The sequence below is a fragment of the Zonotrichia leucophrys genome, chromosome Z, assembly GCF_028769735.1.
Source record: "Zonotrichia leucophrys gambelii isolate GWCS_2022_RI chromosome Z, RI_Zleu_2.0, whole genome shotgun sequence".
In the NCBI taxonomy this organism is placed as follows: domain Eukaryota; kingdom Metazoa; phylum Chordata; class Aves; order Passeriformes; family Passerellidae; genus Zonotrichia; species Zonotrichia leucophrys.
This window is the reverse complement of record NC_088200.1, coordinates 63,358,105-63,383,401: the sequence shown is the minus strand read 5'-3', so window position 1 is coordinate 63,383,401 and position 25,297 is coordinate 63,358,105. Positions and strand designations below refer to the sequence as shown.

The window sequence follows — 25,297 nt, the reverse complement described above, 5'->3', positions numbered from 1 at the left end:
AAGGTAGATGAGGTTTCCTATGGAACTATATTATAGACCAGTAGTACCAGCTCCTTGACTTTCCCAGGTCTGTATTTCTGCTCTTAGGAAGAGCAATCTGATAACGCTTAACTTCTTGGGCTGTGAAGGCTTAGAGGGCCTAACCTGTTTTTGCATCTTGTGGATTTTTGTACTGTATAAGTCCAGGAAAACAATAAAGAATTCATAAAGAGAAAATGTATGTTTCCCAAAAACAACTTCATTTGAATTTTTTTTTTCATGTAGAGTAATTTATAGAGCAGTTTTCTTATTTATTGAGCTGGTTTTGTGGTTAGCTAAATATTCACTTGTGGTTTCATTATTTAGTGGTACAGCCTGAAGATCAGCATATCAATATTCTCAAAGAGGACAATTCTTTTTGTGAGACTGTAAAAACAGAGGAAAACACCCAAGAGAATAAAGACAGTATCACTATCAATATTCAGCCATCAGGTATACACTGTTTTTAGAACTGTTTTACCTTCTCCCAAGTAATAAGTGACAAGACAGAGGAAATGGCATCAAGCTGCACCAGATGAGGTTTAGATTGGAAATTGGGGAAACTTTGTCATTGGAAAGGTAGTCAGGCATTGGAACTGGCTTCCCGAGGTAGTGGTAGACTCACCAGCCCTGGCAGTGTTAAAAAAAACTGAGTATGTGGCACTTGAGGACTTGGGTTAGTGGTGAACATGGTGATGCTTGGTTAGCAGTTGAACTCAATGATCTTACTTATTCTATGATTCTATGTAGTTTTGTAGTAGAATTTTATATAAAATAGTAGTGCTCAGACAAATACAGAAATTATTAGACTTAGTCTCTTCTCTTTGTGGCTGGAAGTATTACAAGTAGACAGATATTTATTTGGCACAGAGATGAGAACAGGCTATGGAGCTCCATCTTAAGACTAAAGCCAATTGTATGCATGGAAAAAAAAGTAACTGAGACTTAGAGTAATGTTTGGTCAAAATTAGCAGACATGAAATCTCTTAATACCATTTAGTACTTTCCATTTATTATTTTGCACATTTTTGTCTAAGTAAATGGGAAATGGGGATGGAAGAGATCAGTAGTCATTTTGATAGGAAAGGTCTTTACCACAGTAGAAATCAGCAAGGGATTTATCTCAGATATGACTGGGCCTTACCCCTTGAACTCTGGTTGTTGTATGAGGCATTGTATCAAAGAACATAACTGACAACGCTTTTTTCATGTAGTAGAAATGGTAGAGGAGAACCTAGAAAATATTTATCCAAGCTATATATATAACCAGCCCTAGGAAGTTGTAGGCCTAGCAGAGATTAGTTTGGTTTTCTGAGAAATGCATTCATTTGAGCCATGTGCTTAATAGAATTTTCTTTCACAGAGCCAGTGAAAGAGTAGAATGGTCTTTTCGTCTGTTCACATCTGAGATGGGAATCACAGCTTTAAGCTTATTTTTGAATTATTTTTTTTTTTAATTCTGAAGCAAAATTTCTTTAATGCAACAGGAGAGGGAAATTAAAGCATTTCTGCAGTCAAAACAAAAATCAGCATTTCAAAAATGACTGTGATGTAGAAACAGGCTGCTGTAGAACAACTGAATAGTAGAACAATCTTAGTGTGGGTCACAGGAGTAAAAAATTCTAGCTTCTCCTCATGGAGTTTCATCGTGTTATCAAATGCAATGTGGTTACCTGCTGTGAGGATGAGCTGATTGATACACTCAGGAGAGCCTGTGGCAAGTTAACTTCTTTCCATTAATGTTGCAGCTTGCCTGAACAAGATAAAGTTGTTAATGTTTTCCTGGGTCTTTTTAATATCCATGTCCAGTAGTGGTATGTGAAACCAAACTTCATTATTATGTTTTGTTCATTGTGTTATCCAGAAAGCCAATGCCAGGCATACTGCCTCTTGGAAGAAGCAGCTATTCCTGTACTAAAAGATTTGACACACCTGGGTGTACTTGCTTCTGTTACTTGGAGCTTTGGCAGTGTTAAAATTGATCATACAAGATTTTTCTTGAAACAACAAGAGAAAGTGATATATGATAATTTTAAACAAGGTATGTCTTTAAAACATCTGTTCTTCTTTGAAACTAATTCAGACTTCATTGGTGAGACAAGGTCAAGATGTTTTATAAATTAATGGTAAATCTTTTAACAGTTTATCTTATAGAGTTACAACAACTGATTTCCTCTTTTATTTCAAAAATGTCTCATTGTTCAACATTACATTTATTAACTTCAATATTGCAATACAGAGTTATTCTAATTGGATTTCAATTTAAAATATTTTACATGTGCTTCAGAAATATATGGCAAAAATATAGCAAACAATGTTCTTTTTTTTTTTTACACCTGCATAATGCCAAACACTGTCTGTGTTAGAAATCAGGAGAAAAAAAATCCATTATACTTTGGTTTCCTTCTGACTTCATTTCTCTCATATGCAGCATGTGAAAGCCCTATAAAAACAGAAAACTTAGAAGGAAAGTCATCAAAGCTAGTGACTCCTTACGAAGATTTTTGACTGTAAAGAGAGTCAGGAAAACTTCATAACAAAATAGAGACTGATCTGAGGAACATTAGGAAGTTACTTGGTATTTTGTGCTATTTCTTGAGTTGTACAGCTCATAGTTGAGAACTAGTTGTAAGGATAACATAGTAGGCAGTCTACTACATGCCAAGTTTCTATATTATGTCACAAATTATGCAATAAACTCTTGATGTCTCAATTTCATTATTTTCTGTGTTGAATGTATTTTTCTCAAAGAAAACATTAACAACCATGAAACCACAAATGAGAAGGAAAGCAAAAAGAAACTGTAGTTGGCCCTACAGAATGACAGACTGATGATTTATAGAATTATCATATTAAAATTAGCAGCAGCAGTGTTCTTTTAATGTGAAGGAGTTTACAAAATAGCAAACATCATCTTCACAAACAAGAGAGATAAACATGGTATCTATATCTGTATCAGTGAATCACAGAAAGGAAAACATTAGTGAGAAAAGTGTACAGAGAATTACTACTGCTTCTCTGAATCAAGGAAAAGAATATGTCTGCATTTCAATTCAAGATTAATCTAAGAAAACTTACATCCTCTCAAACACAGTTTACATGCTATAGAAATTGCAGTTTTCCCCAGCTAAAGCAGCAGAAAGTAAGAACTTTCTTGCTGGAAGATCCACAGAAACAAGAGAGAAAATATCCAATTCATTCCTAATGAATATTTCTCTGTCTCTGTACGAGATACAAAAATCTCCCTAGTAATGTACTTCTTTTATTTCCTTCCTGGTTTTAAATAGTTTCACAATATCCAGTCTTATTCCACTTTCCTCCAGACTATGCTGATGTATTTGTTCCTTAATCCCTGGGTGGACATAGAAAACAATCATTACCATTGGATCACTACCATCCAATTACTGGGATGGTAGTGATCTGTTAGCAGATTACTATTCCCCTGCTGGTCTTTTATGCATCAAATATCACCAAGTGCTCCAGTCTTTCATCATAAAATGGTTTCTTACTGTGTTCTGTTGTTTCTAAATGACCTGTACTCCTCACTGAGTTTTTATGATGATTGGTGTAAAGAGTTGGATATAGTCCTTCACTAACAGAGCTGGACATTAAGTTTCCATCTTTTGATGCAGAATAGTTGCGATATCTTTCATGCAGTTTCCAGCTAAGTCCTTCTGTATGCTGTGTCCTTAAGTTGATTTTTCCTTCCCAAGTGTGTTGCTTGTATTTTTGAATTAAAAGTTATGTTAATCCCAGTACACAGAAGTAGCTACTATTTTTCTCCTAGAATGCACCTTCAGCTGTAGTAATTTATTCATTGATTATCTTCCTCAACCTTTATTAAGCAATTTGAAGTATGTGTTTTGTTATGAAGCACATTTACTCTGTAGTTGTGTTTTCAAAAATTTCTGGTTTATGATGATGAACTGCACAATTAACTGTGTGCAATTTTCAAAAATACCTTCTGCCTTCAGACTAGAAATTCCTGCCTCTTCAGTCAAGTCCTATAATATATATTCAAAATGAACACACAATACAGAATAGGAAGCCCATAAATTTGTTTGAAGTGTTTGGGGTTAAGAAGGAGCAAGTGTCATTCAGATTTACCTTTTTGAGGGTGAAGATTCTCGTAATGAGATGTTAATTAAGTGCAAAGAATTGCCACACTAAAATCAGTAAAGCAATGTAGTTTTAATGACATGCCCAGGGGACCTGTTACCTCCTCCTCCAGCAAGCACCATCTATCTGTACACACCTTTCCAAAACACTGACCTGTGTGCCACTTGCCCTGGATCACATGACCTGGGAAATGTTATGCTATATCTTAAGCTATTTGGCAAAACCACCAGATCTGAAGGTTAAGCTTTGAAGGTTATCTATATTCAAGTGTGTTTAATGAAAATACCAGGATCTTTTAAGCTGACTACATATATATACATATAAAGTGTGAGTTCTGCCATCTTTTGTAGACCACACCTCTGTCTTCTATTTGTAAAGGTAAAGTAGACGAGAAGGAGATCCTGCTGTTCAGACATGCTGCTCTGGTACACGTGCTGGTGACAGTTCGAGATCTGCTACTAACATGTGGCTGGGATACAGCTTTAGGTATGTTTTCAGTCCTGAATAATGATACCCAGAAACCCAAAGCTTTGTGTGCATTCTGCAGACAGTCCCTCATGTTTTTAGCTCTGACTCTTTACCATCAGGGCATATGCTCAGTTCATGACTACTAGAGTGCTGTTTGTTATTCCATTTGTTAACAGCTTTCACATATATAATATGTCTTGTATCTCAGAATGACAAATTTTCATTGGAATCTCTATGTGGAAATTGAGGAACATGCAAAAGTCAAGTCCTTTTCTATTTACCATCTATCTTTTGTGAATGTGGGACACATTTCACATAAAATAGTTAGGCTCCATGGAAGTGAGCTACTCAAATCTGAGAGCATTTTAAGCAAAATCTTAAATATTATCTAATGTGTCAGAAGAAAAGAGTTTTGATCTTCCAACACTGGACTTATATAGAAGCTTTTTTTTGAGCTTTTTTGGTCTTATTCAAATTTGGAATATGGCAATCCATTGTAACCCAGTTTAATGCCTGAAGTGATAACGCTTGTCAAATTCCTATACGTGTGCTTTGAATTTTCAAATATCTCTGTCATGATAGGTCTACAAGATGTTGAAGTGAGTGTTTATGAATGCCCTAGGAAAGTCAGACTCCTTCTGTCTTTATAGGAGATAAAGTTGCTTCAGAGCATCTACCTTCAGTCTGAACTATCCCTTGATGGAAGGTGTTTCCTTAATATTGATGAAAAATGTAAAACATCTGCCATAAACTGAACTGTAGGAGGAAATACTTTGTATTTTCTTAAATATTTCTAGCAATAAAAGAGTAGGAAGAAGAATACAGAATGAATATATAAGTAGAAGCCTAAGTACAATTCTTTTCCATCATTACTATAAACAATATAGGGGGATGGGAGGAAGAAAAATGAGCAGTTCTTCCTCTACCCTTTATGTAGCAGAAGCACTCCTAGATGATATTCCAGAGTTGCAAAAGCACCTATGTTTCCAAACCTGAGGAACAGCTCACATAGGAAATTGTACAAGTAAAAAAATTAGAAAATTGAGTGAGATACTAAGTAGGCTTTGTAGTCTTCACTGTTATGTTGTTGTGCTGTGTGATTCATTGTGTAGTTATATTGGATGTATTTTTTCTTTATGCATTTTCAGATAACCCCAGCATCGTTCACCATTTATACACAGAAGGCACTATTCAGAGTTGAGAGTAGTTGTGATAATATGGAGAGGGGTAAACACACAGGACAAACAAGCTTTAGACAACAGTGATAGAAATACTGTTGTTACTCAGTGTAAACAATACAGATTAGTTAAGCATAGGAGTGTTGCTGCTCGCATCTGCAGCTTTAGGATGCAATCTTATATAATTCTGTCTGGAGTTAAATAGCAGATACTACATAAAGTACAGCAGTTTTATAAACATCATTTATGTACCGGTGGTCATATTTTCCTTCCATGCTGGGGAGCCATTAACATTTCATCTGTTTTTGTGCAAGATACCTTCACATAGATTTTAAATTGATGTGCAGATTGAACACAATGCTTGACAATTATCTTTTGTCACTCCATTTACTTCTTTTGTTGCTTTATTAACAGGTTATTTGTCCAAGGCAAAGGATATCTACAAAAACATTTTAGAATCCTGTTTGAATAATATCTGGAGGCAGCTGAAGATTGTACAGTACAGCAGCCAGAAAAAGCATGAAACTCATCCCAAAATAACAGCACTTCAGTGTGAAATGTTAAATTGGATGAAAAGTTGTGGAGAGAAACACAGTGTTAAGGTTAACAAAGTAACCAATTTCTCTTAACAAACAAAATTGTTCCAGATTACATGACTAATTGCAAGATGGTGTTTGAACAAAGGTTCATTTATGAAAATAAGTCTAATAATTACCTCATGGTATCTATTAAATAAGGCTAAATAACTTTTTAGAACTCTGTCACAGCAGTACAAGTTTTTGTTTGATCAAATCTCCTTTTGTTCCATGCCTGAAATAACATGCAAAAGAGTTTTAGCATTGCCAGCGCTTTATCTTGTTGCAGGTGGTTTTGTTTTCCTGATAAGTTTATTGTATCAGTTACATCAGTTACTAAAAATTATAATATAGTCTTCTATTGAAAGCCTCATTCATCTGGCATAGACAGAGTCGTAGTGCAAGTCATGGTTGTGTGCTTTCATGGCATGATGTGGAGCACACATATGATAACCTCTGCTTAACTAGTGTATCTGGCCAAGCTCCTGGCATTTGAATGATACAAGAAGGAAATATCTGTGAGTGAAAGCTTTGGCATGGAAGAGAGAGTTTTGGAGGATATTCAAATTACCCAAAGATTCTCTCTCCTGGACGTGTGAATATTTTGGGAATTATGACACAGTGCCAAATACCACCTTCCTTTGCAGAATATTTATTATTTCTTTACAGAAAACTAATCACATTAAGAAACAGGATGAAATGCATAGTGTTTAAAGGGTTCTAACTGGAATAGAATTTATGATCCTAAACGCAGCCAAAAAAGATCTTTAAGTTCATTTTAGCTTATTTCCATACTTCACTTCCTGAGGATTTATTCTTCTTGTGTTTAAGAGTTGCACTTGGAGCTCTGAATATCTTTTGATTAAGTTTTGTTGAGAAGAACAATATAACAATTTATAATACACCCTTTTTGAATTTAAAATTAAAATGAAGCAACAAAAATAAAATGGTGCTGATTGTCTTGTTATCTGTCCTTCAACAGACACACTAAGATGATTTTGCATCCTTTTTGTCATCTTAAGAGCAGCACATTTTGCTTTGTGATACTAGGATTATGTTGTAGTAGGAGGTGTATGAGAACTTGATGTCATTTTGAAGTCAGCTCAGTGGCAATTTGGCTTTTCTTCTGAACTCCACTAAACATGATTTTTTAAATTTTTTAGCTATAACTCCTGAGTTTTGATTTGTTTGCTTGACTTAGTCATACAGTGATATGCATGCAATATAATGCCAAATATGATTTTATTCACAATTACTAATTTTTTCCCATTTCCCAGCATTTAGAGACAGGTTATAATGAGCCAGACTAGGTAGAAGGAGTCTTCCAGTTCAAAAGAAGTAAAAGTTGTATTCCACGAACTATTTACTGTTCTATCATATCACATCAATATCCATTAATATGGTGTGAAATAGGATAGTTTCATTATCCTTTTATTAGCCAAAGTTGTTATTGATGCAGGATTGTAATGGGACATTTCCTCTGTAAAGAAGAAGTTACTGCTGGTTTAGAAAAAAAAAAATTTGCTCTTTGTTTCATTATCTTTTGTACTTATGATTAGATAGAAAATGACTAAAAATTTCATCTGGCTCACAGGAACATATGATTAGTCTGCTGTTGAATTGTGTGTGGAAAAGCAGGTCTACATTTTTAAATGCAGTTGTCCAAAACTGCTTATAAAGATGCCAGTGGATTGTTGAGTGGCTCTTCTGTGCATCTGCTTATGGAAATTGAAATCTGCCTCTGTCTGTCTGACCAGAAGTCCTTTTCTGACAAGATCTAACATGCTTTTGATATTTACACGTACCATTACCTTATGACTGTAAATCTTAAGAGTCACACAATGTTATGTGCCTTCTTTAAAATCTGTATCTTGTGTACAACATGAAAAGTATCTGTGCAATGGCAAAAAAGTTCAGAGAGCATCCTGTCGGAAAGTATGTTGATGTATTTAGGTACATATTCTTCTTTATAGACTTAGGGTAGCATGTGTTTAGTTTGTATCAGTTAAAATGATGCACAAGGTAAACACCTTCTCTGATGGGGATTCTTTTTAAGACTGTGTCAGTTTGGTAGATTCTAATTCTTTTCAACATTTTTGTGTTCAGCAATATTCAATGAATTCCAGATCTCTGGCAGAAACACTTTTGTGACTCCATCTGCATATTGGAAGATCTTTCTAACCAGTTCAGCAATACATCCAGTTACATAAGTATCTTGCAGGCTGAATTCTAGTATCTTCAGATTAAGTTCTGTCTCCATGAAGATGATTTTTCTAATGTGACAGATCTGTCTAGTACAATAGTCATAATGGGGTATAATATCTTTAGATAGTGTCTATAACTAGCATTCTTTTTGAATTCAGGAGCAAGTCAAATCAAAAGCCAAGCAAGCAAGGCAGAAACCTGGCCTGCCTGAGCAGGGATTTTCTAGAATTTAGGTGGAAAAGGAATGTGTATGGTCTTGGGATGTCACTTATGAGCTGGTGACTTTAAAGGGGACTGTCCACTTCTGTAGGGTGAAAATTTATATGGCCAAAGCTCAGTTGAAGTTCAAGCTGGCCAACACTGTGAAGAATGACAAAAAGGGCTTTTTAAATAAGTCAAGAGCAAAATAAGAACAGAGGCAACGTCATCAACTCTCAACACAGTTGGTCACCTCAAAATTGAGACGTAGACAAAGCAGAGACATTCAGTGCCTTCTTTTGCCTCTGTCTTCAATCCCCAGAGCCCAGTGTTAGAAGACTGTGACTAAGGATAATGTGGAACTCCCAGCTACTCCTGAACTTATTTGAGACTTGCTGCTCCATCTAGATGTGCACAGATAGAGCAGTGAGGTTCATCCCATGGTACTGAAGTAGCTCAAAAATGTCATTATGGGAACTCTTTCCATTATTTTTCAAGTGTCTTGGGAGTCTGGAGAGATCCCAGCTGATTGAAAGATGCTAAATGTTGTTTCAGTTTTCAAGAAGAGAAAGAAGGAAGTCTCTGGTAATTACAGACTTGTCTGTCCCACTTCAGTGCCTGTTAAAATCATAGAAAAGTTTATTCTGGGAGTTACTGAAAAATGCTTGAGAAACAATGCAGTCATTGGCCATCACCAGCACAGGGTCACAAGAGAAAACTGCCACTTAACCAACTAAATTTCCTTTCTTTTCCCACTTATGACAAGGTGACCCATCTAGTTGACCAAGGGAAGCCAGTGAGTGTAGTTTTTAACTTCAGCAAATGTCTCTCACAGTATCCTAGATGAATTGTTCATCACAGAGCTAGGCAAGTCCATAATACTGGGTTGGGTGAGCAGTTGACAGATGGGTTGAGCTCAAAGAATTACAGTGAATGGAATTACATCAGGCTCATGGCCAGTGACATTCCCCAGGACTCAGTTTTAGAGACAGTGTTCTTAAATGTTCTTATAAGTTGTCTGGACACAGGAATTAAAAGTACATTAAGTGATTTTACTGATGATACTAAATTAGGAGGAGATGGACTAAATGGACTCTCTTGAGGGTAGAAAGGCCTTACAGAAAAGTTAAACTAGACAGCTGAGTACTCACCAACTCTATGAAATATATGGAGACTAAGTGCCACATTTTCCACCTGGGATGGGGCAATTGTGACCGTGGTCACAGGGGTTTTCAGGATGAGAGAGAGACGAGAATGTTGACTCTATGATCAGAAGGCTTGATTTATTATTTTATGATAGATATTACATTATAACTATACTAAAAAGAATAGAAGGAAAGTTCTCAGAAGGCTAGCTAAGCTAAGAATAGAAAAGAATGAATAACAAAGATCTGTGTCCCAGCAGAAAGCGAGAACAGCTATGCCGTGAGTGGTGAGTAAATCCAAACATCCATGGGAGACCAATCACGGATCCACCTGTTGCATTCCACAGCAGCAGATAACCATTGTTTACATTTTGTTGCTGAAACTTCTCAGCTTCAGCAGGAAAAATGCTAATGAAAGGATTTTAATGAAAAGATGTCTGCGACAGGCAGTCATGTTATACTGGGAAAGAGACTGGAGCACAGTGGGAAAAGACTAGAAGTCTGGGTCAATGGCAAGTTGAGTCAGCAGTGCCCTGGCAGCCAGGAGGGCCCCCATGTCCTGGAGGGCCTCAGGCCCAGCATCACAGCCCAGAAACAGAGGAGATTGTCCTGCCCTGCTCTGCACTGGGGCAGCCTCACCTCGGGCGCTGGGGGCAGTTCTGGGTGCCTCAATATAAGGAGGATATCAAACTTGTCTGTTTTGTCTGTCCAGAGGAGAGGAACCAAGATGGTAGAAGGCCTCAAGGGCAGGAGGAGGGGCAGCTGAGGTGACTTTTTTTGTTCCTTGTGTGGTGACCCCATCACAGCCTACTCCTTCTCAAGCAAAACAGCGGAGGGGAAGGTGCATATCTCCTCTCTCGAGTGACCAGTAATAGGACACAAGCAATTGGAATGAAGTGGTGTCAGAGGAAATTCAGGCACATTAGGCAAAATATTCCTCACTCAGAATGTGGTCTTCCCTGGAACAGACTTCTGTATAAATGGTTAAAGCACTAAGCCTATCTAAGTTCAAGAAGCTCTTGGATATAGTCATATGTTTGGTTTTAGGTAGTCCTGTGAGAAGCAGGATTTTGGACTCTATCCTTATGGGTCCCTTCCAACTGGAAATATTCTTTGATTTTCATTGTGGAAAACTCTAAAGTTTCTGGGTTTGCCATCTGTTTATTCAGTCTTGTGTTTTCTGTGCAGAGAAGGAAAGATGTATGCAGGCTGAAAGAAAAAAAAACTTACCTTACTTGAGTTTCTTTCAATTGTCTTCATACAGATACTAATCATTACAAGGATGGACTCTGAAAGAGAAAAAGATGCCTTCATTCACCCATTATCTAGGATAGAAGGTGAATTATTATTTTATGTGTATTTTTGAAATAAAAAGTGGCTGTTATTCTGTAGATCACTGCATTCCTGTGTAGATGCTTGGTGCAGGTGTTTCTCCCTTCCCATCAGGACCCTTTCTACATATTTTTCTCAGTGTTTAATATTTCATAACTCTTCCATCAGCCTTTTATCTTTTAATTTTGTATTCTCCCATTTAAGAGTTCTGGTCTAATGTCTTCTATTTCAAGAGAGTGATAATTTATCTGCGGAGTCAAAGATTTTTTTTTAACAGAACATGCAGGAGCTGTGGACAGCCCATTGTCTAATTATATTTGTATCTGTTATCTTGATGACATTGTCTCATTGTTTTTAGCTGATCATTAGTCACAAGCTTTCTTCCTTGCAAGCATGTTCAGAGCAGTTAGATTTTAGAAGTCTTAACTAAGCTCCCCAGCATAAAGCCTTGAATGAGTATTCAGGTACAAATTAAATTTTCCTTTAGCTATCTGTTGCTGATCTTGTTTGCTAATATGTTAGATATGTCAGCATAAGCTGTATCAATCTATAAAGCTCAAGGTAAAAATATACTGTTTCCAATATCCCACCTCCCTACTGATACAAGCAACATTTTCATAATTTCAACATGTTACCTGTGAGTGATTTCACAAGTACAAGCTTTTTCAACACTGCAAATTCAGATGGTAAAACAAACACATTTTAGGAAAATTATAATTTGAGCCTATAGTTATGTTTAGGATAAGTCACTGGGTCCTTTTAAATTGCTTTTTTAAAATTCATTTTCCTAAATCCTATTTGCTTGAACCTTATCAAGTGTTGTGTATTGTGCTGTTCTTTTGCCTTTAAAAATAAAGTTAGATTCCCTGTGCTCTTAAAAGAAGAAAGTCTGTCTTTTAGAATGTTTTGAAAGGGAGGAGGCATGTTCACAACGCTTTTACTAATAATAATATTTAATGAAAAGAGCTTTATTTGTTTTAAGATCTTAAGACTTGTTTGCAAACACAGGTCAATCCAACTAGGCTTTTGAAAAAAGGCACTTGTGTAGAACCAACATTCCTTCTTAGATACATTTTCCAGTTAAAATTTCAAATGTACAAAAAGTGTAAAGGAATTTAATTTATAAAGGGGCAAATGTGCTTCCTTTTGTATTACCCTTTAATTTTTCATTTTAAGGTAATAGGGTTGTGAGTTTCTGAGACATTAAACTTGTTTGCATTACTTTTTCCTTGGTTTCTGAGAAGGAAGTTTCTAAATCATTACATCCAACAATACAATGCAGAAATTGTAGAGGACTTCAGGAAGATAGACTGTGTAAGACTTAAAATTTTAATAACCTGTGGTTTTCCACATTTGCTACTTACTGTTGTGTGTTGATTCAGAGTCACAGAGGTTTATTTATTTCATCAACTGTTTAATTTTAATTTTTTAACAGGTTTGAAAGCTGTGGATTTGAATTCTGAGAAAAAAGGAAGCCCTTTAAGTTGTAAAGAGATCATAAGCAAGTAAGTTAAATTCTTTATTCATGAGAACAAATTCTTTAGTCTAGACTAAGGTCAGTGAAACTTCAGTTACTTTAGTTCCTTTTCATGAGTCTTTCCAGTCTGGAGTAAAGTTTTCATGGTAGTATTAGTTTGATAGCTGTAGTTTTCACCTATAGCTTCATTTTTATAGTTGATAATTTTGTCCACTCTAAGAAAAATGCTTAGTGAGGCCTAGAGGAACTTTAGGAACAAATTGTTTAGGAACAAACAATTACGTGTTCATTATATGTTGTTTTGCCTGTTTAGAAAAAGAGAAATATGTAGAGAAACATGATGTTTGCTTGTTGTAGAAAAAGATGGTGAAAGGGCATAACAGAAGAAATTACAAATTATGACATTCTGAAATATATGACATTTTAGGCAGATAATTGTTGGAGGAAGAGTACAGCTTTTGATTTTTAAATTAACTTTTAAAGGAGTTGGACCCTTAGCCAGGAATGATAAATATATTTTTGTAAATAGACTTTAAGCAGTTAGAATTGTCAAAGTAAAACTGAGTTTATTTTGTTCTTGTTTATTTTGTTGAGTGTATTTCTACCTGCATTTATTTTTACTCATATTTTGTTGGGGTTTTTTAAGTCTTAGTAGATATTCCTGCATTATTGTACATAATCAGCAAATTCGAGCTGACTTCCCTTGGACACACTTCTCACTAGTAATGGAGTATGATTATTCTGAAAATTCTGGCTGGAAAAATCTGTGCAAAAATCTGAATGTTACTTACATGACTTTTAAAACGACCTTCCCTGAAACAAGACGAATGGGTAAGTGTTCTCCAGAATTGTAATAAACAGTTGGACTGACATATGAAAACATTTTCTGTTCCATAAAATGCTATATTCTTATGCCTGTGGAAGAGAATGAGTAAAACGTTACGAGGGCTAAAGCTCAACAAACAGAGCTAGGTTATCTATGCCACAAGAAGGTGTTTTTATTTGAGTGTAAGCCTGGTTTTGGCCAGGATGTAGGAGTACATGTGGGTTTATAAGAGGCTTGTGCCAAGTTCATAAGTTGTTTACAGCTTCTGCAAGCTGTATCCACCCTTCCTCATTCTAAGGGAATGCTGGAGATCTAAAAAAAAATCTGAATTTAAGCATAATTTCAAAAAGATTCAAGGAAGTTTCATTTTGGGGGGAAAAAGGATGGAGTGGAAGTATTTTATTGGAGATTAATAAAAGATGCATTTTTGAATGCCCATTTGATGTATCTATAGTTTTTTGCTTATTAAACTATTATCTTACTTATACAAAATGTTTCAGGGAATCATGGTGGTTCCTTTCTTCTGGAAGTACAGATTCCATATGTATTTCTGACAACTGAAGGTCTTCTTAATATGCCAGATATTCTTCAGCTTTTTGAATCCAAGTGAGTGAAAAGAAGGGCTTCTGAGGGCTATTTATCTTCAGATTTTCAGCACATGTATTTTGTTCTACTCTATCATGTACTAGTCGTCTACTTGGCTATCACATACGTTTCTGCAATTACACTATTAGCTCTTTAAGAGACAAGAATATAGTTTTTTCTGTTGAAGTTGATAACTTAGTACTAGAGATTCACACACATGCCAACCGGAATGGAATTGTACAAATCTTTAAATTGTAGCTGGTATTTTTAAATCAGAACAACTTTTTTAATTGTCTACTTTTCTCTGAAAATCATGATGTTCACAAACTTTTCTTTCATGCTTCTTGGTCCTTGGAAGACTTTGTATTTAATTCTTCATAAAAATTGCTTGTTGTTTTTGTTGTTTTTATCCACTGAAGCTATGCTGAATACTCAAACTGAACAATAGTAAAACATCTTATTTTCTGGTGCATCACAGTGTTTAGGAGAGGCTAAGTTTAAAACAAAAGCTAATTTATTCATAAAATTCAAATCCACTATTCGCTTAATTTTTAGTACTCTGTAACCTGTATGAATACTGCTAGGGTTGTAAATCATTTGGCTTCTTTATTATTTCTTTGACATAATTTTCTTGAACTTTGCTCTCACAGTAATAAATACTCGGTAAAGCTACCTTATATCTCATGAGGGGAAAGTAAAAAAAAAGAAAAGAAAGAATGAAAGAAACAAAGAAACACTGAAACAAAGAAATAGGGAGCAGAGCAGCTCAAACATAGTGACAGAGATACAGATAGTTGATTTCATCATATTGTGGGACAGACATGCCAGTGTTAATCCTGGGTATATCCTTGAGTCAGCTGTGGAGCCATTTTTGGTCTGTTTCTAATTACAGTTCAGTAGGGAGAAAAAATATATGTCTGACATTTAAAATATGAACACATAATCTGATATGCTTTTACTCTGACTTGTTCAGGTTCTCTGTTCAGCCTGGCCATAAGGAACGATGTTTTATTACTTTTTCACTAGCTTCTTTTAGCACTGGTGAGGGAGTTAAATAGGTGAGCAAAGAGCTGTAAGATTTCAGGAAAGGGGAAAATTTACTTTTTTAAAATATCTGAATACTTTGTCCATACAAGTTTCTAGAGGACATACTGACAGATTCAGGTTTAGGTTTCTTGCGTAAAAGAAAAACGTGTTTTCCTAGTAAAACACAACAGGAACCTTTACTCTTGGCAGTTTTAAGTCAGTCAGAAATTTTAGGATCATACCAATGGCAATCAGGCAGTTTGCTTTGCTTTATGCTGCCCAATCATGAAAGGAGGAAAAGAAATGCAGTATGTAAAGTCAGAAAAAGTTTCTAAGTGTCTTAGTTCCTATGTAACCACTATATTTTTTGTAAACTCAAAGCCTGGATGTCAAGATCATACTCAATACAGTTAGCAATATAATTTAATTACTGCTACATTGATATGTTTTATTCAAATGTGAACATATCTTAAAGTGAACTGAGCATTTGAGAAAGATCAAGACTATATAATTAAAAAACTGTATTAAGGGGTGTCTGTTATCCATTTCCTTTTAGAAAATAGTATTATTTTACTTGTCAGAGTTTTAATGAAATAATTTTACTTTTTCAGGTACAGCATTACCTTTGTTGAAAGAAGCAGCAGTTACTCCTTAAGGCTCTTTGGAAGTGCAGATCAATATGTTGTGCTGACAGTAGATGAATGCACTGCTATCTTTCTGCAGGTACAAAATTAAACTACTGTGTCCAAATTCTGTTATGTGTTCAGTCACTTCTAGGTCGTATCTTCAGACTTCTAACACATCTTTTCTTCCCCATAATCTTATTTAATTCATGCATTGTTTCACATCACAAATCATTAACCCTAAAAGTCTGTGCCAGTTTGACTAGTTTGAAATGTTCTCAGTTTCTTCATTGAAGTAACATTTGACCTGTGATTTGATTTTACAAAAAGTAGTTAAAGAATGCATACTTCAAAAGAGGGTTATGTAAAATTTTGTAGCTACCAATTAAATGTATTTGTTGTTCTATTCTCTTACTAGTGTGCATATTAATTCCTTCCATTTCAGATGGTTATCTGAATTAATCTATAGAATAATTTGTACTAGTTTTAATAAAAAATAATAGTTTAAGCAATAGCATACTACTTATATTCTGGTATGCAACAAGACAGATTACAGGTAGAAGAACTGCTTCTGAAAGATAGATACATAATAAAATAATCAATTAGTATTACAAGTACAGCAAAGACATTCTTACTAGCTGCTGCAATTAGTGATGTACTTTATATAGTTCGTGTAGGTATGATATGACTTGTATAGGCCAAGTAAGTACTTCATAAGTTTATAACAATATTTTGCATTATTAAAGTTCCCAAAAAATATTGAGAACAGCCTAAAAAGGGATTATCACTGTTTCTTTTTAGAGGAAGGAAGGAAGAAAAGGCATAAAGCTTGAATCAGCCTTTTGAAGTTCAAAGAAAATAAAAGTTGGGAATACAAACTAGTTCTCCCAACTCTCATATGTGTCCTTAATGCTTACATTATTTAGCTGTATTTATGTTTGATCTAGTTTCTGCATATTATATTGATTCTCATTAAAAGCTTGGGGCAGCCATGGTAATGTATTTATTTAGTTTTTACTCTTTATTTAAATTCCATGGTAGAGTGTCGAAGAACTAAATTATGAGGACTCCTGTGACACTGTAATATCAAGGCTGATGGCATTATCACTCCAATATATGTGCTGTTGGATTATTTTCTATTCCAAAGAAAGACTGAGTTTAGAGTAAGTTACTAAATTCTTTTGTAACAAACTTGTCACTAAAGAAAACTGCTTATTAAAACAAATTGATATTCATTTATCTTTGAACTTCTCTGTAGGAATACATTTCTCTTAGAACAATACAAATATTGTAAGCTCATATTTCTAGAGTGCTTTGGATTTTTCACTTAGTTAAAATGTTGTCATGCTCCTACTGAAAAACTTAGTGGAATTGTAAAAGTAATAATGATCACTGGAGACCACCAAAAGCTCAGAAAATTTTTTATTTGTGAGACTATTTTCAATCTTACACCAATGATAAAGAAATGGTCGTTATAAAATAACAGAGTTTGAGGCAGCCAATATTAACATGTGGTATATTTGAAATCAACAAGTCTGGAAATTTCACAACTGCAAAGACATGAAATACTGGAATTTTTCTTACATCTGTTTGAAGTAAATGAACCCATACAAATGCATGGTTATGAATTACTGTGTTAATACCATTGTATATAATTTGCATTGTATATTATTTGCAGCTTGAAATATTCTTTAAGTGTTCTTCCAGTGCATCAATAGTTCTCCTTTTGCAGTGGAAGCACAACTTCTATTGACATAGTTCATAAACATTAATTTATTACCTCTTTTGAGATTTTTTTCTGTAAGCAAGTAATTTCTTCTCTGTTTTTCCTCCAGTGTCTCCAGTGACTGACATTGATCCATACCTTTTGCTTTAGACCAGACTTGCTCTTCTGTAGACTACTGTTTTCTTTCCTTACAGTCCTTCAGCAGTCAGTCCGTAGAATATATTCTAGTTTTCTTTCCACAGATATTAATGCTCCAACTGTATCAGTATTCTGAATTCCAGAAAATGAAACAGATATTTATGAAGACATGGAACAAATGGTTTGAGATTATTACATGTGCATATTAAATATTAATGATCCAGTGAAACTGTTTTCCAGGTACAGTCTCAAGGGAAATACTCTGCTTAATCTTGTCTTAATTTATGCCACTCTAATTGAACTTACACAGAAGTCAGAAGACTTTGAAGTGAAGGTAACTTTTTTCTGTATTAATCTTCATGATATGCTATTTCTAAAAAGCTCAATCAAGTATGCCTTCTACATCAAAAACATAAAATAGCTCAAAATTACTTAAATAGGAGAAGATCTTAATTCAGTGCTGCTAAAGTCAGTGAAAAGACTGTGTTGACTGCAATACAAGTTGAATCAGAATCAAATAGCAGATGAAATATTTTCATAACTAGGAGTCATAAAATGGAATCATACCTTTAATAAATTATTAGAATATACATTAATCTTGATTATGTCTTAATTTGAATTTTCAGATCAATATTTTGTTGCTGATGTGACAGAAGAAAAAAATAAATCATTTGCTGTCAGCTAGTGCGCTTTTTTAATGTGACAAGATAGGTTAACTTCTTTATTTAAAAATCAGGAAATCTAGAAAATCTGTTTTAGTATCCAGAATAATCAGCATTAAAAAAATGGGGCATAAGTTTCATTCAGCTTACCAAATTGTGGGTAACTTATATTTTAGAACGAAGTGATATCTTTTTGGGCATGTTTTTCCATTTATTTGCAGCCAATATTGAGTGCAGATCTTTATGAAGTCATTATTATTTGCATATTAAAGTTTGTATAAAACTTACCTGATTAAATGAAAGTTATGAGGATGAATAGAGGACAAAGCTTTTTCATTTCATGTACTCACCAGTGTAGCTTTTATGTAAATTATAGCTTCAAAGTGTTACACATCATCTTAAACTGTAGTAGGCATCTCACAATTGCATGTTTTATTAGGAGCTCATGTTATGACCAGAAACTTAATCACATATTAAAGACCTTTAGGATAAATAAGTTAATTTCACCTACATAGGATCTTCATAAATAAGGAGTGTGATTTGCAGCCAGGTCAAAGGTTGGAGTTTTTCTGCATGATAAGCATGGATCAGATTTGATCAGGTTTAATTACTCAGCAGTACTGACTCTTGTGTTCAGGGTGACCTTTAGTTGACATGTCAATGTCTGGGGCAAATTAGTACACTGCTTAGAGTAAGTTTTAACCAAGAGTATTATGTATCACCTTTAGGTAGTTCTTACGCCAGGGATTGAAGAGACAGCACTGGTAATTCGTCAGATTGCTGACAACGTTTTGATAGCATCTAATATCAGCCCTCATGAGTGGCTGGACAAATCCTGGCTTTCTATCTTACCATCTGAGGTTTGCTCATCTTCCTACGAACTGACAGTTTTCTTCCTGTTTCTAAGATTCATAAAGATTTAGGGTTTTTTGTTGTAGTTCTCTTAAAATATATTACTAAAATAAGCATTATTATATTTGTGTATCTATATATATGCAGATGTATATACAAGCATATTTCTAGTATATATGCAAAGACATGTATATATACATGCATATATATATGTGTGTGTGTGTGTCTGTGTGTGTAATATTTTCATCATCTTTGTCAGTACAATTAGATGCAACTTGGACTTTCCCTGCGCCTTCACAATTAACCTGTAGGGACGTTTATCCACCACATCTACTTGCCAATTTGTACAGTTCTATAGTTCTAGGCAGTAGGTTTAAAAAACTACCCAAATTGTAAAAGAAAAACATACACTGGCTCACTTGGGCAGGAAGCCAAATTCAGCAGTGTTGATACATTACTTAAGTCAGTGGCATTGCTTGCTGACTTGTGTCAGTAACAGATGGAAAAATCTTGTTTAACTACTGCAGTTACTTGTTTAACTCATATTCCAGTAAATGCTGGAACAGGCCCATCAAGCCCCATCAAATATATTATATCCTTTAACTTGTCTAGTAAGTTTCTCAAATTAAATGTATAGATTTGTTCATTTTATGTGACAGCTTTGAACTCTTGTAAAGCTGAGATTGTTTTCGGCTTTGCAAAATTCAGAGGCATTATAAAGCAAATATTGGCATGGCCTTTCAAGAGCGGGGTATTTGATTGTAAGTTTTCCAGTTTAGAGATTAAGGATACTGGTAAAGAATGTAGAGGAGTCAATGTATTGTGTCTGTTAAACATATTTGATCTTGGCAGTGTTTTATGAAAGTCAGGAACAGGAAGCTGACACTGAAAACAAGCTACTCTCAACATGCTGCCCTGTTTGTGACATTCATCCTCCCCTTGACAAGTCCTGCTTTTGCCACCTGTTTCATTGACATTAGCAAATACAACTTTTGTAAAACAGAACCAGTTTTGTCGGTTTATGTTGATCTAGGTAATTCACTTTAAAGTGGAGCATTAGTAAATCTGGCCATGCATTTTAAAATCCAGTTTAAGTTATTCACAGGTTTTAAGGTTTAGAAAATAAACATCTTTAGACTTGCTTTTTGTCAAATGGTTATGCAGAACTTATTCTTTTTCAGAAATGATACTAAAAAAACATTAGTTTTTATTGGACTATAAAATTGCACTGTTTGAAAGCTGTCTTTCTATTATATACTCTAGGACTTATTCAATAAGATGTGACTTTGAAGAACAGGAAAAAAAAGGATAAAAAATTTGTCAGATCTCAGTCTAACAAAATAATTTCCATTTCCAGCCAGAGAAATGCCTGCTTACTTTTCCATGTATTAATCCTTTGGTTGCCCAGTTTATGTTAAAGAAGGGATCATCACTGAACAGATTATTTCTTGCAAACTTTGATCAACTCCAGGAACTACTGCCACAGGCTCCAAAAAAAGTTTTAAAGGTTGGTGAAAATTATTTTATGTACTATATAATTTTTTTGCTCTGTTGTAATATGTGGTTGTTTTGTTGGTTTTTTTTTAAATCTTATGCTAAATGTGCATTTGCTGGTGTCATTTAAAATTAATTACAGGTTTTAGCATATCATTCATATCCCAAATGTTGAGTCTGCTGATTCTCAGCAGATTTTGTCAAGTCACCCTTTTGTTTGTGGGAAAATAATGAGAGCATTTCCTTAACTGGAAAAATACTCATTAGATCAACTTCCTCCTCAAGCTTCACAATATTGAGTATTGTGTATTTCTAATGTAAAAGATGTTTTCCAATTAAGTATTTCCAGGCTTCCGTCCTTCCTTCCTTCCTTCCTGCCTGCCTCCCTCCCTCATAGCACTAAGTGTTTAACACAGCTGTAGAGATGAAGAATTGTGTGCTCGTACTGTTCCTACTTTTGGGTCAAGTCTGGGAAAATTGTATACTGAATATAGTCATCTAATTCAATGAAAAATACACATATTTTATCATTCAAGAAAATGGCTGAGAACACCATTCATTTAAGGTGAAGCACTCCATTAAGGTGAAGGAGCAAGTGAACAGGTATTTGTGCCCTGGATGTGAAATTTTGCATACTATTGTTTTAACTGTAAATGTGTAAAGCCATCTTTATTGGCAGAAAAAGCTCAGTAAATTCCTCTGTGATGCATGATAGGTGCCAATTGCAGACTGCTTCCTACAGTCTTGGAGTAATGAAGGAGAATAAATTGTATTATTAAGATATTGCTTCTCCTGTGTTTCGAGACAGAGACTATTACTTAATCTGTTTATAGATGTAAGACAGGTACATTGTGTACTGTACATGCCTCTCCTGCTTTGGTGAGTCCTTTTTTTGGTTCCAGTAAACAAAAATTTATACATCTCAGAATCCTAACAACTGATTTAACTTTTTGTACTTGGAAATGTAGACCAAGTAGTGATGTATCATCAACATTCCTAACAAATACTTTCTTCATCATTTCAGCATTTCAGTGACATGATATCTTCATACAGCCTAAATGCTGCTGCTCTAGAAAAAACAGTGAAAGGTGCATCACACCCAGAAAACCAGAATAAAGTCAACACATTGTATCTTGATAATAAACAAAATTGTCAGATTTTAGAGCTGCTTGATAAGGCACAAAACAGCACAGGTAATATCTTGAATTACTAGTAAAATGTGTCTCCTTTGAAACCAAGTGAAAAATTTGAGTGTATTAGAATCTTTATTTTCTAATCATGGTAAGGTCAGTTATTCTGATGAGACAGACGGCAATCACAATTCTCAATTACATCTTAGTTTTCTGTAAAATGTAGAAAATAAGCTAATCTTTCATTCTCCATATAAAGTGGTTCAAATTGTTCTCTACCAGGACCATCTTGTATGAATGCTGAAGCCCTAAATCCTCCACTGAATTATCATAAGGGTTTTTTAAAGTCTGATCTTCCAAGTTGTATGCAAAAGAAAGCGTGCTCGTCAGATGTAATTACAAGGAGAAAGCTGAATTTCTTTGCTGTATCAAAGGACAATGAAGATTTTGCTCATCCAGAAGTTAAAAATTCTCTCCATGTTCAAAGACAGCCTTTCAGAATGCATAATAGCTCTGATCATTCTTCCAAAGACTCTGAAAAACAGGATTTCTTTGCAGCTTTCAGTGACTGTGCACCTCAGGAGAGCTCTAAGAGTTTTCTAGATGAATTTAGAGACACAACATTTAAAAGCCCAGAAATTCAGATCGACCAGTCCCTGTGGAATGATTCTTCATCCACAGGCCCACATAATTCATTTGCTCACGATGGTTTTCTATCTGATTTCTTTGATGATACGAATGAGCTTCAAAATCTGAATTTTAGTCAAATAGGTGAAACACCTAAAGGAAAGAGGAAAAAAAGGCCTCCATTCTTATGGACAAAGGAAAAAATTAAAACAGGTAGGTCCAAAGTAAGTTGAAGATTTTGCTGAAATTCTTTTTGTTACTCAACTGCAAAGTTGTAAGACTGTACTTTATCTTTTATTTAAATAGTTCTTTAATCAATTCAGCCCAACAACGTTGTATGTTCCCTTTGCTAATATGTACTTGCATACGTATCTCTTCTGTGATAAAAGGTTTCTTACATGTTTTGTTTTGAGCATAAAGATGTCTTGGGGTATTAAAAAAAAAAGCCAAACCAAATGAACTAGAATAGTGTTACTGCCATTATTTTTCCCTGGTGAATATTGAAAAGCGTAGCTCTTCAGTAGTATAAGATTCAGCTTCTTTTCTCTTTCTGACAGTGCCTAAAATATAGATAATGAACATGCCAGAATTAATTTTAATGTTATGGGAAATATTATTTTGTAAACATAGATTTAGACAAAAAATTGTATTTTCGCCATAGGACCAAAAGGAGATTCAGCAAATTCTGAGAGTGAAATTCAGATTCTACCAATGGCTATATTTTGCTGTTGGCACTAATGGAGTAAAAATGGCACTCTGAAAATCTTTTGTTTCATAAACTTCCTTATTCTTGGAATATTTTTAGCTAGTATCTCCAGGGCTAAACTCCCCACTTGAAATCATTCCAAAGCTTATATTTTCAAAAAGATGGTATGATGTGTACTTCAAAACTTTGTTTACCCTGAAAGTATGTTCAGTCCTTATACAAAATATTAGGCTTCTCTTTTTTTGTACTTTTCTTATCCCTGGTTTACTCCGTCAAATATAGTAAGCTTGAAACATTTTTTAATAAACCATAATATGTATCCATGGAGTCTTGCAACTAAGACAGTCCCTGTCAGACAACATATTGCTGGATCATTTATTGTAGTATTTTTTTTTAATTCTTCTATTTCCCTGCTAGTAAGATGCCACATTAAAAAAAAAAATCCAAGATTAAGTTTGTTTTAAAAAGTGCCTAACACCTACTACAGATTACTTAATTTATGATTTGTCTATTAGCAGCTGTCATTAAATCTCTTGGTGGTACAAGGTCAACACAGCATTAAAATGCTTTCACTAATCAGATCACACTCATTCATGAAAACCTAAGTAACTAATTTAAATCACTCTTTCACTGACTGCTTAGGCTAATTATGGAGATAAAGAGAGAAAAGTTAATTTGACATAGTAAACTTCTCTTAATTTTCAGCCTGTGTAAATTTAAATGTTCATACAGAAACTCTGAACAGACCTTTTGCTTCTCTGCAATTAAAATTCTGACCTGCAGTATTGCTGAGTAGAAAACAAATGTTCCAGTAACCTGTAACTGGCACTGAGAGCATAAAATTTTACAATATACTTCAGTAGAAATCAGGGCAGATTCTCCTGGTACAAATTTTACAGTGTTCTGAAAATTCTGTCATCTCCAAATGATAAGCTTTCTCTATTATTCTTGCCTAGTAGGACAAAAGTATGCTTGAATATGAATCAAAACAAAACAAGGAAAAGTGATTTTTGGTTTAGATTTTGGAAGAACAGCCTTGTTCTACTTTATAATTCACTAACCAGGGGAAAAATAAGTATACTAAATAGTCTTGCATGCTAATGCAAACCCACTGTCCCCCCCCAAAAAAAATTTAAAAACCAATCAAACCAAAAAACCCAATCAACCTATCAAAAAAAACATAACTTCACCTTAATACAATAAAAGCCTCTGAGAGCAAAAATTTAAGAAATATGTAGAGAGTCAAGTTAGAAAGACACACTGAGAACAAACCCCAAGGATTTCTTCTGATGTCAGATAAAACTCTCATTAAACCACAGATAATTCATGACGCCACGCCAAGCCAGTATTTCCACTGGAACAGATCAAATCCTTAGGTCGGTTTTAGCATTTTCTGACTATACTTTTTAAAAAGGCTAAATATAATTTCCTCATTTCCTTAGAGTAACTTGTTTTGAATAAGCAATTTCTCATATGCATTATTGTAAAAGCACTTGAATCTTAAGAATGTAAACAGCTTTTTAAAACAACTTAGAAACATGATTGTCTGGTTAAAAAGAACTAAATTTCAATAATTATAGAATAATTTAGGTGTAGTATTAATGAAACAGAAATAAACAAATATTTTTGAATTGTGGCTAAGTATAGGTTGATTTATTTATTTTTGTATGAGGTCCCATATTCCTATTGCAGGACGATATGCATAAAACAGGCCAGTAGAAGTAAGAAGTAGCAAATATTAATCTGTACACATTTTATTTTATGACAGCTGATACTTTTCTTAGGGAGTACACTAGTTAAAGCCAAAGTCTGCTTCTGCTTCTGAGAAGCACACAGTTAAGTCTGCATATATGCTGTACTATCATGGTTTTTCTTTTTTCCACTTCATTTACAGATTCAGGATTTCCAGAACTGCAGGAGTTCAAAAAAAGGAAATTGACATATGAAAGAGTCCCTGGAAGAAGAGATGGACAAACACGTCTTAAATTCTTTTCAGCAAAATGAAGATTTGCATATTACATACTTCTTTCTTTTTCCGGTCTTTAAAGGGAAATAAATGAATTATTGTTATTAGTTTTTAGAAAGTAATTAGGATTTGGAAATACTTACTAGCTCAGGATTCTTCTGTATGTTTTTAAAATGTTGCTAAACAAACTAGTTTCTTGAAGCTGGATAATTACGGCTTCT

At 34.5% G+C, this 25,297-nt stretch overlaps 1 protein-coding gene across 1 annotated transcript in view; it reads left to right on the top strand.

Annotated features, from left to right (window-relative positions):
* SHOC1 (shortage in chiasmata 1) overlaps nt 1–25,114 on the top strand; it is a 47,525-nt gene extending 22,411 nt beyond the window's left edge. The window contains exons 14-29 of the mRNA XM_064736797.1: nt 346–471; nt 1,883–2,059; nt 4,516–4,623; nt 6,198–6,385; nt 11,171–11,243; nt 12,674–12,743; nt 13,362–13,546; nt 14,042–14,147; nt 15,764–15,875; nt 16,817–16,938; nt 17,880–17,973; nt 19,030–19,161; nt 20,511–20,660; nt 21,672–21,812; nt 22,053–22,617; nt 25,005–25,114. Of these exons, the coding sequence (XP_064592867.1) occupies nt 346–471; nt 1,883–2,059; nt 4,516–4,623; nt 6,198–6,385; nt 11,171–11,243; nt 12,674–12,743; nt 13,362–13,546; nt 14,042–14,147; nt 15,764–15,875; nt 16,817–16,938; nt 17,880–17,973; nt 19,030–19,161; nt 20,511–20,660; nt 21,672–21,812; nt 22,053–22,617; nt 25,005–25,114 (2,459 nt within the window). The remainder of the gene's footprint in view (nt 1–345; nt 472–1,882; nt 2,060–4,515; nt 4,624–6,197; nt 6,386–11,170; nt 11,244–12,673; nt 12,744–13,361; nt 13,547–14,041; nt 14,148–15,763; nt 15,876–16,816; nt 16,939–17,879; nt 17,974–19,029; nt 19,162–20,510; nt 20,661–21,671; nt 21,813–22,052; nt 22,618–25,004) is intronic.
* The last annotated feature ends 183 nt before the right edge of the window (nt 25,115–25,297 follow it).